Below are 15,388 nucleotides of genomic sequence, written 5' to 3' on the forward strand. Positions count from 1 at the left end.
ATTTTATCTTGTAAGGGGCTTTTTAAGTAAAACGTACTTACTCCCTCATCAAGCCACATCCAGAAACTGTACTTCTCCAAAACACAAGGTTGGATAGCTGCTAACTAGAGCTAAATATCAGGCAAATAAAACTGTAGAATTTCACACTGCATAACTGAAGCACAGATTTCTTGGAGAGGCTGCTGCTTGGAATGCTGCACGAAGAGAAATGACAAGTGTGAGTCGTCCTCTGCGTCCTCATCACCAGACTGTAGGCTCACACATGTATAACAACTTTCTTAGCTTTGACCTCATCCTCTCGGGGGGCCACTACATGGACCTCAGCCTGTTGAATGTGCATTCACACTGCAAAGCAAGCTTTAAAAAGAAGAAGAAGGGAGAAAAAAAGCAGCTGGATTTACAGACAACATGAGCATATAATTATACACCAAGGCTATTTTGCTTGGAATTTCACTTTGAAACAATAACGGGTTATAATAAAAATGGCTTTGAGTGCATTTATGTGCTCGAAAGTGAGACTGTCACCTTTTGAATCTCGGTGAATGCAAAGATTTGTTGTTGTTGTTGTTGGTTGTGGTGTAACTTATCTTTCTCAGAATGTCGGGCTACATTAATCTGAGCAGAATAACTGGATCCCCCCCCCCCCCACACACACACACACACAATTTGACAGCTACAAAGCAAAATATACAATGAGCATCACGTCTGCCTGCTTGTGTGAAACCTCCACTGATTCCATATTTCCCTCATTAGTCTGAAACGTTTCGAGCCAGGTCCATCTGCCTCCCATTAACGGTGACAGCCAGAGAGGCTCTGTGCTCAAACGGCCTCGGTGTACGCAGCTCATGTGAAAGCCTCTATAAAAAGTTTCCCGTTGATACCTTTGTGTCATGGAAAGTTGCAAATTTTGAGAGGGGTGGGGGCGGGCGTTGAGTTGTTTTTTAGCTAAGGCAATCCTGCCACCTACTGGTGGAGATGGGAACAATGGAAGCATTTTTTCTGTGTGCATATTTTTGACTGACAGTTATATATGTACAAAACTATCCATGCATTACACTTCTTCATATATGATTTCATTATAAAGCATGAATGTGTCTGTGTCCTGCCAGAGCTTCTCATTTTGTACATGAACCGCCCCACCAGTGCTGCAAGGCTAATAGAACGTTTTGTGTAAATACAGAAATACAGTCTTGAGTCACTGCTCAAAAATAAAAAAAAATAAAAAATCCCTTTCAACCACTCAGATGGTGGTGTGTGTGCTCCTCAAACTCGGGTCCTCTACCAGAGGTGTGGGCGTTTGAGGGTTCTGCATAGTGGATCTTAATGGTTCCTCATGGTGCACGCTTCTGGACAGAGACCTCTGATTTTGTGCCTGGAATCTGCTGCAGTGCAGGATCATCCTGACAGAGGGCAAAAGAAAAGACAGTTAAAGAGCTTTGAATGTACCACAGGAACTGTTCCTAAAGACTGCTCGAAGAAAAGGGGAAAAGAGACTTAATTACTTAGGGACAAACGTTTAAAGCATTTTTTAAGTTTAGTCTCTGTGTAGTTTTTGTGTCCCATGTGACTACTGAAATGACATTTACGGCTCTCACTCTCTATTGACCCAAAGCCTGCTCAAAATAACTGCTCAGTAACTGCCCTGGTGGTTCAAAGATGGCTTTTATCACTTTTACATTAAGACTGAGGGTATGTGTGGGAACAGTCTTATATGTGAAGGGCTGTGATAGGGAGGTCTTGGGCCCAATATGCATGACTCTGAACTTGGACTCAGAAAAGTGAGTCTTTATTTTAGCTGAACTAAAATTAAAGAGTCCACAGTGATTCAGAGAAAACACAAACCAAGGGGTACACTCATCGAAAGAAACGGGAACACAAAGCAGGAAACCATACAGCACAGCAGAACGAAGAACTACATGACAGAGAAAAGAAGCAAACTGAGGACTAAAGTACATATCAAGGTAAGGGCAAAGCAGAGCACCTGAGAAACACAGCTGAACACAATCCAAGTAATGAACCGAGGAAAGCAAACCTCAGCATCACGCACGAGATGAGACACGATTAAAATAAAAGAGAAAATAACATAAGACCAGAACAGAAATGGAAACACACAGAGACAAGACTGACTAAATACAGAGATGAGACCGGGACCAACTGGACACAAAAGCATTACTCCAAAGTGCTCTGAAATAATACCATACTGAAAAAAAGAAACAATATAAAACTAGAACCCAAAAATAAATTATAAACCCACAAAACTCAAACCACTGGGTCAATGGCCCATGACAGGTTGATGCTTTGAGGAGAATTTGTTGGTAATGAAGCACTGAAAGAATAAAGACACAATCACAGCACAATCACTCATTCTTTTGTATATGAACGCTGTCAGGAAGCTAATCAGGCACAGCGTAGAGATACATAAGAAGCCACTGAAGAAAACAAGTGAAGTGTGCACTGAGTCCAGAGGAGAGCTTCAGTTAGGCAGAAAGTGAAAACATCTGATTATAGCAGAGACGGATTTTAATAAACATTCTACGTTTTTTTCCCCCACTGCGCTGATGGTAAAGGTTATAAACAAGTGAGGGGGTTTGAGTGTCCTCCTTGATTGATTTAATGGGTTTTGGCATGAGCTAAAGAGAACTTACTTCAAATTTCAGGGTAATTTGAAGCATTTTGAGAGTCAACTCAAAAAATCTGTTGCTTTTTATTCATGCAAAACTCAACAAGCTCAAATGAAATCTCGCCACATTTCTGTTCAGGAACTGAAGCTCCCCTGAGGATGCGAGTGCAATGTAAGATTTTTGTCCAATAGAAACAACTTTTCTGCTCCAACCTCCGCCACTGATTGAACCCAGATGTCTCCAATGTCAGAATGATGGACTGACTCGTCTCTTCTTTGTCCTAAAATATGGTAGCGCTGGTGCTGTGCAATCGTGAAGCTCCCACACTGAGAATGAGCTCTGCAGCGCACGTGTTGATTGAACGTAGTGTTCTTGCTGTGCAGCCAGATGATGCACTGGTGGGGTCGGTGTTTGGAGGAAACATGTTCCCTCTGTGGTCGTGTTTATATCCCGACAGGATCTGATACACCGTGTCATGGCTGATTAATATGCAGGCCGTTCCAGCAGAACAGTTTTCATCTGTGTTTGTGGTTCAAACTTTCTACTTTCCACAGAGAAAGTGTGACTTTCACACCTTGCTTTTCCAACTAGGAAATTTTTGCTTTATCATGACAGCACAGATTCTGACAGGGAATACTGCTTGAACATACAAGGAATGTGCCATCCTGTTTTCAGGCCAGCTGTTTGCAGGGATTACCAAGTCGTTCCGTTGGGCTTCCCCTTTACTTTATAATATCTCAAAGATCGCTGGACTGCTGCTAAACTTTGGAAGGACATTCAGAGACCCTTTCACACTCCTTACACGGTTAGTTAAGAGAGAGATGCAGACTCACTGACAACCAAAGCCTTTCATCAGTTGCACTTCTGTCATCCTCACATGGAAGATTAAAAAAATCTTTTCCATTTCATATGTGTTTATAATAAAAGCTTTTCTAAGCATTTTCCACTCCCACTTAGTAAACATGGTGTTCACTCTTAGTAAACATGGTGTTGGAACAGACTCTGTATCTTCCCACGTGAAAATAGACTGCAAAAGCAAAGCCGTAAACACACAGATGTTGGCCTTGTTTGTACGTCCAATAGACACCCAATCAGACGTCTCCTCCAAGCGAGAAATATACACTAGTTTGGCCACGCAGTGTCCACGTAATATTACTGGACCCCATTTTTGACTCTCAAACAGCACTTTAGAAATCATTTTATTTTATTCATTTTTTCATAGTGAACTTTGTTTTCTTGGACTGATGTAAACATAACCTCTCTGCGCTCTGACGTCAGCATTATAACCCCACGGTGTGGTCCGATCAGTGTCTCGATGAGTTTGACCTTCTGGGGCTTTTTTCACTCGTCACTTTGAATAATGTTTACTTTGTGTTCAGAGTTTATGTTATAATTTTGAAGATTGAGAAATGCCCTGATCACGTCTAACTCTCAAGTGACCGCTATGGTGCACCCTGAGTGGAGGTTAGCTGTAATGAGGCCATGAAAAGGCAGATATTATCGATCCCAGCTGCTTCTCGTGTGCACACGTGGGTCAAATATTTCCAGCCTGCCTCGCTGTCGGAGCGCTCATCATCGGCGGGGCTTTAAACTTTATAGAGGCTTTGTCGTTAATGTTTATGCCTCGGTCACTTTGATTGTCGCACAGATTTATGGTGCTGCCGTGGCATCGTACCTACTTTAGTGTGTAGATTTATGAAAGGCCTCAGAGTGCTGCTCAACCTCCTGCTTCAGTTTGTCTCATCGCAGACACGTTTAATGCCCGCAGAATAAATTTAAATGTAATGTTTCATTTTCCGTCATTTATAATCTTTTAGTGGTGGGGAAACGGCAAGCCGCTCAAAAAACTCAAGTGATCAAAGAGACGCTTAAACTGTGAGGATGAAGTTTTTGCTTAGATGACGATAAGAACATGTTTCTGCTGCAGTTAAGTTCATGCAGGTGGAGGGAGTCAAACACATTTTTGTGACCTATGACAGCTGGGATAGTCTCCAGCTCCCCCACCCATGGATTCCTGCCTTGCATTTGAGTTTTTGTGTTTTTTTACTAAATATTCTTACTCTTGGTCATTAGTGTTCACCTGGCTGCTTGTCTTCTCTGTTCTTTTCTTTCACGTTCTTTGTGTCTCAGGGATTTTTGCCTTTCTCTTCCCTCTTTTCATTATTGGTCTCACCCTCGTTAGTTTCCTGGGTCCAGTCAGATTTCTCAAAGGCTGCTATCCTTTATCCTATAGCCTTTTCATGTCCCTAAATACACATCCCTGTATCAGTCTGATCCACCAGCAATGAGCTGAGGAATGAGGGAAGCGCAAGAGGAGAGTGGAGTTGAGGCAGCAGCATCTAATAAATTAGAGATCAAGGTGAATACAGGTGTTAGAGCCCAAATACTGCAGTTTTTTCTGATCTCAGATATAAAAGCGCTCATTACTTTCTGTTTATGGTCACTTTTAATTAAATCCACAATATGCACAATGTCAAGGATATTTTACCTTCACACTGCTTGTTTTCTATGAACCCACACTTTGTGCTTCAGGCTCTGTGCTCACTCTTTAAAACATGAATAATCTTTTGACTCTTCTTCTGCACAAAATAATCAGCTGAGCTCATCAACTTCAGTCAAACACATTATCAGATCTGAGCTGGTAAATAACATAAAGTATAAAAGCAAAATGAAACACTGGTGTTGCCACAAAGCCAAGAGAGCAACGCAGGAGAAAAATCACATCTTGTGAATTCGTGAGTTTATACTTTTATTTGAGCGATTGATGCTTCTTTATAACATAAATCATAAAGGAGGTGTGGGAATAACCTCACTGATTCGCTCACTGAATATTTTCCATGATAAATACCATACATGTAACCTGTACTCGATTACTGCAGTTCCAGCAGTGTACAGTCTTGGCAGTAGATTAGGACCAGGTGTGAAAACATTTATAGAATATCTTCATCACCAGCTAAATACATACTCAATAAATTGCCAGGACATGCAGTTTGTGCTGCAGATAGTAAAATACCCCTGAGCACTTATATCACACTTACAGATTGTAAGTAACAGAATCAGTGAAATGTGGAGCCGATTTAAACCAAACTCTGAAGTTAGCCTCCTGCAGAGCAGTTTGTAAGTTCATAGGAGTTCAATTGAAAGAGCGCGACCTTGGTGACAGTGAAAACTCTGACTTTTTGAGCACGCCTCTGAACCTGAATGATCTCTGTTTGGACCAAAACATGTTCCTGTATAAGCTTTTAATGGGGGACTTCACCTCAAAATCATATTTAACCCCTGGAGGGTCTTGGGTCGATTTGTGGCTATTTTCAAATTTTGATTACCTGCCATTTGCACAGTGTTGAATGGAATATAGCGAAAGTCTGCAAAAAAAAGTTTGGTCACATTTACTGTTAAAATTTCAGTATGACTTCCGGAAATTAGCTTCAGTGGCTAAGCTATCGATAAACTTACGCTATCGGACCTAGTGGTCGATTTGTGCCCCATTGAAACCCATTATAAACGCTATTTTTCACGGCAAAAAAATTACGGTCAAATCGATCGTGATCGGTAATGCTTCCGCTTCCGCTTGCAGTACTGGCCTTAGAGTTGTAATTTTTTTATTTGTCCACCGGGTGGCGCCCTTGCTCCACATTTGACCCGGGGCTGGAAAACAGCGGGCTGCTTAAAGAGACCTGCGGGGAATGAAGCGTCATTTCCGGCGTGCTGCAGCGGCTTCGCCCGCTGATCGGGCGGGACAATTTTCGGCCCCAGGACCGTTTGAGGTTGGATTTTTTTTTTTTAATCAACAGGAAATGACGTATTTGTTGTGACGTGGTACCGGATGTGTGTGTTGGAAAAAGGGGTCCGACGCAACATGCCCCGGTCATCGTCGCGAGTCAACCCGGGAGCATGCACCGATTCCGGCCTAGAGGAGGAGCATTTGCCGCCTGGAGACCATTTTCTGGTCCGGAAAAAAAAAATAAAAGGCGATCGAAATGAAGGTTGGTGCCAATCTTTAGTCCATCTAAAGGCCTAATTATAATAACAATCAAATATTACTTCAAATGTTTTTTTTTTAAAATATTTCGTTTTGTTTCGGGGGGCTAAAAAAAACGGTGCGCACATGTAATTAAACTGCGATTAAAAGGGTTAAAACCCCCGAAATATAATTAAAACTTTACATGGATAGTTCAGGGAGAAGTAGTTTTAAAAGATTGGCTAATTTAAAGTGGAATAAAATATTAATATATAAATTTTTTATAGCACTTTTTGGGCGTGGTCGATTTGTGGCTCTAGGTCCGATAGCGTATGCATTTTTCTAAGATCCTCCAGGGGTTAAATGTTTGCTTCTACAGACAAAAGAAACGCCCAGCTGCTAACATTATTGTGAACCAAGTGTTTTTCATATCCTGTCACACGCACCAGCTTTCTTTCACAGGTACATGCACGCTTCTTCAGCACAGCTGAAGTCGGTGAGTGTAGGGGAGTTTTAAATGAGGACACAAAGGGAAGAAAACCTGCAACGGAAATCAAAATTTATCAGTCACGTTTATTTTTGGACAGTACAAAGAAGAGTCCTGTGACTTTCTGCATCTCTAACACAGTTTTCTATTTTAGTCAGAAACAAAATAAGAACCCCACAACCTTGAACCGAGCCTGACAGATTTATATGTGCAGCTTTTTGTTTAGACATGTTTACAATTCAAAGATGATGAAGAGGAGGAGCAGTATGGGCAGAAAACCACTCAGACTGAAGTGGACACTGTTCCTGTTTGATGCATTGAAGATGGCTTCGTCGGGAATGAAGTCGCCGTTTACGTTGCACTGACTGCAGCTGTCCCCGCAGAGTGAGCAGGAAGATATGCTGCTCCTCCACTGCGACGTGTATGCCCTCGCCATCCTCCGCCCTGCAGGAGGACGTGAAGGTTTAGAGATCAACGGTTTCAGTTTCTGCCTTTGTGTTTCTGCTGTTTCTTTTTAATGATTAAAGATGGAGGATGTTTGAGACGGGAAGGATGAAAACAAAATCACCAGTTTTAGATATATAGATATCTATATATAGATATATAGATATCTATATATATATAAAAATAATGATTTTTATTTTCAGTGGTCCCTCGTTTATCGCAGGAGTTACGTTCTAAATATAACCTGCGATAGGTGAAACCTGCAAAGAAGCCAACTTTATTTTTTACAATTATTATAGATGTTTTAAGGCTGCAAACCCCCTCACTACACACTTTATACACTTTTCTCAGACAGGCATGAACATTTTCACACGTTTCTCTCTTGTTTAAAAACTCTCAAAGTTCAAATCTTCATAGAAAAATAAGTCCAGTATTATGGAATGAAACCAAAGATCAAACCCTGTTTTCAGGTCCAGAACATGGGAATAGAGCAGCTGCCAGAGAATTGAACATTAATGGATCAATTGTACGAAAGTAAGGGAAGCAAGAAGAATGAGTTGAATCAAGTTTGACTTATCTGACTATTTTGCTTTGCTTAACCGGTGTGCCTTATGGTCCGAAAAACATCTACCTTCCTTTAGCATGTCCAGAAGTCCAACTTTTTATGCGATGGTAGCATCTTCCCCTGCCTTTTGGGTGCTACCACAGGTTCCTTTGACGGTGCAAAACACTTCATCGACATTGTTGTGTTCGTTGATTTGAAAACTTACAAACATACAGTACAGCACTTCAGAGTCTGCTAGCGATCGAAGATTTATGTAAATTTGACAAGCTGAACGCATTCTGTACTGTACAGGACCACGGCACAAGATTGACTGACAACGGTCTACAACCGATCAGGACGCAGAACAAAATGCACTGTAAAATAAATAAACAAATAAATAAAAGCATGCAAAATTGCCCCCCAAAAATCTGCAAAACAGCATGGCCGCAAAGGTGAACCACGTTATCCGGTTGTTCAGTCTGACGTCACTAGCCGTGTCTGGGTCTAAACTCCGCTGCAGGTCCATATATCAAACGATCACTATCAATCAATCAATCAATCAATCTTTATTTATAAAGCACTTTTCATACAGAAAAAATGTAGCACAAAGTGCTTTACATAGTTAAAAGCAGCCCACCCCACCCTCCAAGGAGCCCCCCAGCCAGGCTGAGAGGACCCCAGAGACCCAGCAGCCACGGTCAATAACAGCCCCGGTGCAGAGAGCGCCCTCCGAGGAAACACTGGAGATATGACGCAATACGATATATACAGGGTAAAATGATAAAATAAATAAGAACAGGATACAATATAAATATAAATATAAATAGAGTAAGAAGATTAAAAAATGAATAAGAATAAAATCAAAAAAATATTAGGTAAATCCTAAATTAATAATAAGGGTAAGGTAAGGTAAGGTAACTTTATTTATACCTAAAGGCAAGGTAAATTTGCTTTACAGAAAAATGACAGCATTTGACATCCCTTTAAAAACACACATACCTAGTAAATATATAAAACTCACTGTGACACATACTTTAATATTTCGAATCAAAAACAGTTCTTATTTAATTCAGTGACAGCAACGGGGACAAAGCTATTTTTATAACGCTTTGTCCTGCATCTCGGAAATAGAAACCTCCGTCCTGAGGGAAGAAGCTATAGAATAACAGGATAGAATAAATAAGCATAAAAAATAAATAAACGCTAAGTAAAAGCTAAATTAAAAAGGTGGGTCTTGAGCCTGTTCTTAAAAACATGTACGTTCTCTGCGGCCCTGAGCTCCTCCGGCAGGCTGTTCCACAGACGAGGACCATACCACTGAAAAGCTGCCTCTCCGTGAGTATGTGTCCTGACTTTAGGGACAATCAAAAGGCCAGTACCAGAGGACCTCAGGGTCCGCGAGGGTTCGTATGGTAAAAGCAGATCTGAGAGATAAGAAGGCCCAAGACCATTAAGACATTTAAAAACCAATAAAAGAACTTTAAAATCGATCCTGAAACACACGGGGAGCCAGTGCAGCGATTCTAAAACCGGTGTAATGTGGGCCCGCCCTCTGGTCTTCGTCAGCACACGAGCTGCCGAGTTTTGCAAGAGTTGTAAAGTTGAAATATTCTTCTTAGGAAGACCAGAGAGCAGGGCATTACAGTAATCAATGCGACTGGTAATAAAAGCATGCATCAGCATCTCCGTGTTGGCCCGAGAGAGAATAGGGCGGACTCTGGCTATATTTTTTAGATGATAAAATCCAATTTTGGTTACATGTTTAACATGTGGGATAAAACCAAGCTCAGAGTCAAAAATAACACCCAGGTTTTTCACTTGTAGTGAAGGACATAGTGAAAATGCCTCTAATTTAGACAAGAGTTTCTCTCTGAGCCTCAGGACCGACAATTAAAACTTCAGTTTTGTCCTGGTTAAGCTGTAAAAAGTTTTCTGCCATCCAAGATCTTATATCCAAGATACAGTTAAAAAGGGCATCCATTGGTCTGGTGTCATCAGGAGACACGGAGATGTACAGCTGCGTGTCATCAGCGTAACTGTGGAAGTTCACTCCATGCCTCCTGATGACACTGCCGAGAGGCAACATATACAAATTAAAAAGTACAGGGCCTAGAACCGACCCTTGAGGCACACCACATGTCACCACTATGGCATTACTGAGAGTTGAAAAACTGTCTAAAGTCTTTCATCTTTAATAAAATGATCAGCATTCTGCTCTACCACGTGTAACAATTGAGTTTAACATCCAGGCATCCATGAAAACGGAATTTATGACATTTGGAGTTAGAAGTTAGCAGGGAGTTAGCTCGCTAGCTTCTATCTAAATACAATATAGCAGAGGTGTGGACTCGAGTCACATGACTTGGACACGAGTCAGACTCGAGTCATTAATTTTATGACTTTAGACTTGACTTGAAAAAATGTTCTAAGACTTGTGACTTGACTTGGACTTTTACACCAATGACCTGGGACTTGAATTGGACTTGAACCGATTTACTTGAAAAGACTTGATATTTTACCCCAAATATAAAATTTAACATGCATATTATATAGAGATTGAAAATGTGACGTCATTCACGGGTAGAACCGCAAAGGATTCTGGGAACTCGTGGCAAGAGGTACTAGCGCACGCAGGCTTTCAATTGAAATCAGTTATACAGCGATAAAAAGAAACACAAAAATGGCAAGAAGCTGTTGTATTATTAACTGCAATAGCCGGTCGAATGACAGCCACGGGAAGCCGACGGGTAAAGAGATCGGTTGTTATCGGATTACGTCGTTGAAGAGAAATTGTTCGAGCCATGTTTCCGAAGTGACAAACAGGCGAGAGATGGCCTGGATTGCAGCCAAGATCAAATATAACGTCTCAGAACACTCCAGCTCACAGGTTAGTCTGCTCCAAGCATTTACACAAAGGTCAGTGTTTTGTAGTAGTTAATACGTCATTTTCATAACATAATTGGTGATATAGGTTACAAGCAAGTCTGGCGCTGAACAGAAATTGTCGCGCTATGCTCCTTTATTTATTGTGCATAAATAGTGAATTGTCCTGACACAATATTGCGTTTCGCTTCTGTTATTATGGTACATTGACAAAAACATATACTTTTATTCACAGGATAAAACAGGTTTTTTGTATCACTAATTGTCCAGTACAATTACAGCATACAGTATTATTGTCACTGCTACATTTCTGTAATGCGAACCAGAAATTATTTCCACTACTAATTAATTATCGTTGAGCTCAAAGGTCCTATTAATAAACGGTTAATGAATGTGTATTTATGACGACGATTTGTGAGACTGGTAAACTTATGATACGTACGATGGTCTTTCGTTCTACACGGTGCATTTCAAGGTCCTGTACCCATCCGTCGGTAAACTGTACCTGGGCTTGTTGCAGTGACCGGAAGTTACTAAACTTCACGAGTGTATGCACTCACTCCAAGATCCGTATAATTATAAATATGCATATAAATATGCTACGATGAGATAGCTGACTTCATCTAACTAGCAAATGTTTTCCAGGCTACGTTGGTGATGCAGTTTTTTTTTAATGTGTATGATATTTTTGTCATGCGATTTTAAAGCCGGTCCTACAACCGCATCCAAGAATAACATGCAGCTTATCTCAGAACTGTCGGTGAAAATTATTCTTGGAGCTAGGTTTAATTGAGCTGCATTTTAAAGAGGTGCAATTTCACAATTTGTGTATATTTTCTAAGTTCACTATTTTGTCATGTGTTGAGAAAAACACAGATTTAAAAATTACATGGTCTAATATTTACATTTATCATATAACTGCAACATTCTTTTTTTCATTTTTTTTAATGACTCGAAAGGACTTGAAATTCAAAATTTCAGACTTGTGACTTTACTTGGACTTTTACACCAGTGACTTGAGACTCGACTCTGACTTGCCTGACATTACTTGAGACTTGACTTGAGACTTGAGGATAAAGACTTGAGACTTGCAAAACAATGACTTGGTCCCACCTCTGCAATATAGCATGTCCTGACTGCGGGGTTTTGGAAACAAATTAAAACGTACAGCTCTGTTATCACTTCCAGCATAAATGAAGACAGAAAACTAAACAGCAGTGACGTTTGTAGGGTTACTGAAGTTGGGCTAGCTGGTATATAATGATGTGCTACGTGACCGCTAGTGACACAGCTATGTTAGCATAATATAAACAAGCTAACTTTTTTTCCACTCGATAAAAGTTAATGTGAGTGTTCTCGGTGGTCAGGAACAAATGTAATCGCATGGCAGGATGCTGTAAAAGGACCAAACTTCAGCCAGGAGAACAACTGAGATAATCCATCCACAATACGAGGTTAGTCATTCATGTACTGCTGCATGGGCTGGGCTGTAGTTACATCCTAAGGTTTTAAAAACTGAGCTTAAATAAATGATTAGCGGTAATAAAAGCCGAGAGAGGTCAACAGTGATCACTGACTGTTTTAGGAGCTTTTTGAGATCAAATAGAATAAAATAAAAAACATTAAACATGTTAACAACACAAAAGCCATATTAAACGCAGACTACTTTAGGCCCGGAAGTAGGATTCGTCACGTCATCACTGAACAACCGGATAGCGAGGGACCACTGTAACTGTAAAATTTGGCGGCTATCAGTGAATTTTCAGTTTTGCAGTATATTTTAAACTGAAAATCATTCTTATATACTTCTGCTTTTTATATTTTTAAACCTTATTTTGATACCCAATTTATTGTTTTATCACAAAGCATGTAAAAATGTATTATTAAATTAAAATGTAAATGTTTTTTCATTACCTCACAAGCAGTAATGTCAAACTCAAAACTCTTTTATCTCAAGTTGGCTGGAGCAGCAAAACTACATGATAAATGTGTGAAATTACAGAGAAAGTTGGTTCATTGCCCAGACTGTCCTATAATTATATAAAATACACATTTTTGGTTCATTCAAAGAAAATTTATTCTTCTTTCTTTCTGAATCCACTGTATAAAAGTGTACATTTTTAGACATTAAAAATGTAGAACTTTCTGTCATTTAATTGTTCATCTATTACTTATTTGTTTTGGTGTAGAGCACAGGTGTCCAACTCCAGGCCTCAAGGGCCGGTGTCCTGCAAGTTTTAGATATCACCCAGGGTCAACACACCTAAATCAAATGATTAGTTCATTACCAGGCCTCTGGAGAACTTCAAGACATGTTGAAGAGGTAATTTAGCCATTTAAATCAGCTGTGTTGGATCAAGGACACATCTAACACTTGCAGGACACCAGCCGTTGAGGCCTGGATTTGCACACCCCTAGTGTAGAGTGATGGGCAATGGGAGTGAGGGGGGTCATCAATAGGAAAAGTTTTAAAATACAATTAAAACTTCAAAAATGTGTGCACTCCTTCAAATTTTCCAGATTTCCTGATCCAGGCCGGATTGGAGTCTTTGCCAGGCCCATTATGGCCCTGGGGCCTTATGTTTGACGCCCCTGTTCTAGAGAAAAAGGCTTGTAGCAATCATTCAGGCCAATACATTTTGTTTAATCACAGGTTTTTCGCGTGATTGGGTGAACACACAGTGCTAAACTCTTGCTAAACAAAAGCATAAAAAACTCATAAAACGTCAGTGGAGGTCCTCGGTGTGTTTACATGGACATGACAGGCTGTCCTGGTTTGGATCATACTGCATGCATTTTCCCCATATACAAGATTATAAAAACATCAAAACTGAAAGTAAAAAAATAAAAGTGGACATGTTCTGCTTTAGGTCCATATATTTCTACACAATCGTGCATTTTATTGTGTCATTTTGCTTCCGTTTACTACCACAGTGGATCAAACAGCCTCAGTGAGGTTAAAGTGCTGATTTTCACTTTGACTTTAATGAGCTTAATTACAATATTGCATTAACTGTTTAGGAATTGTTTTATACAGTCCCTCGTTTTCAGGGAAAAATGATAACAACTGTGTCCCTGTGCAAACAGTATACTGTTTAATTGTTATTTGTTCATGAACTTGAATGTGGTCTTCATATAAGCTTCATATAATGAGCTGAGTACACACAGAAGTGATCTCTGTGAGCCATAGGATCCAGCTCAGCCTTCAGACTGCTCTAAATGCTCTGTTTCAGGCAATTTTTTCTACTTTCTGCTATTTATGATGTTGTTAAGATAATACAGTCATCCCTGCCACACTGCTTTGGCTAGTTGCACAGAAGCCCCCCACTCCCAGTTTCCATTAACGGCGGACAACTAATCAGAATAGAGCTGGTTTATAAGGGAAAGAGTTAAAACAGTTTGCACCTCAATTCATTCTCAGTCTGAAACAATGTCACATGTATACAACGAATGAATACGTTTGAGAGAGTTTCCACCATGTTGTTACAACAACACTTTGTCTTTTGTGTTATAATTATATATCATTTTAAATAAGAGTTCTTTGATTTTATTGGGCAAAACACAGTATTTGCAGGGGAGAGTAAAATGATTATCCATTAATATAAGCATATGAGCGAAGTCTTACTTGGTTCGTAGTAATCATAGATGACGACCGTAGCTTCCTGGACTTTGGCAACTTTATACTCAATAATCAGAGGAATCTGGACACACATCTCCAGCGTTGTCACCTGGAAATAAATTTATAACTTAAGCTTCAGTATTTACACTCAGACACATCAGTGTTTGTGAGCCGCTCACTGAGTCCAGGTACAGGATGACTTTTCCCAGCTGCGTCTCCACTTTCTTTACAACGTCGTTAGTCTCGATGCCAACCGGCGACAGACTGAAGCCACTCAGCAGCCCCACCTCCATGATGGCCATTCCCGTTGCACTCAGGCCCAGACCATACACCAGCCTGCAGAGGACCACAACACCACACAAAGGAAAAGAAAAAAAAACATTTAAATGATATTCAAAATGTTATTCTAATCAAATCAAATTTTATTTGACTCTTAGCCTGTATTAAGTTTCTTGTAAATTAAAATAATAAATTTAATTGCTATAAAGCAGTGCTTCCCAAACTTTTTCCAGCCACGTACCCCTTGAGACATGTCACCCTCAGCCGCATACCCCCTACTACGAACGACTCTTAATTAGTGTCTATAAATACATTGCAATATCGCATGCATAAAGATAAATACTGCACAGTCGATTATTTCTCACCACCAAATGAATTTATCAATATTTTTTAGTAATGACAGAGTTTTAATAACAAACTTTACTACTTAATACTAGCAGTGTATCAAAGGATTTATTAGAATTCACTTTTTTGTCGAGAGCATAAAGGCCATGAACTTTCATTAAACAGAACTTTATTTAATGTGATGGATGTGCTTGAGCAGAGGCAC

General features: G+C 40.1%; 1 protein-coding gene across 1 annotated transcript in view; it reads right to left on the reverse strand.

The window, feature by feature from the left end:
- Nucleotides 1–7,145: 7,145 nt before the first annotated feature.
- Nucleotides 7,146–15,388, reverse strand: part of cd109 (CD109 molecule) — a 54,192-nt gene continuing 45,949 nt past the window's right edge. The window contains exons 31-33 of the mRNA XM_085382456.1: nt 14,739–14,895; nt 14,566–14,668; nt 7,146–7,513 (exon numbers count right to left, since the gene is read on the reverse strand). Of these exons, the coding sequence (XP_085238582.1) occupies nt 7,302–7,513; nt 14,566–14,668; nt 14,739–14,895 (472 nt within the window). The 3' untranslated portion in view covers nt 7,146–7,301. The remainder of the gene's footprint in view (nt 7,514–14,565; nt 14,669–14,738; nt 14,896–15,388) is intronic.

Source organism: Rhamphochromis longiceps, linkage group LG15 (assembly GCF_057381845.1).
Source record: "Rhamphochromis longiceps isolate RC_006_pf linkage group LG15, R_longiceps_female_GT1.1, whole genome shotgun sequence".
NCBI classification, from domain to species: domain Eukaryota; kingdom Metazoa; phylum Chordata; class Actinopteri; order Cichliformes; family Cichlidae; genus Rhamphochromis; species Rhamphochromis longiceps.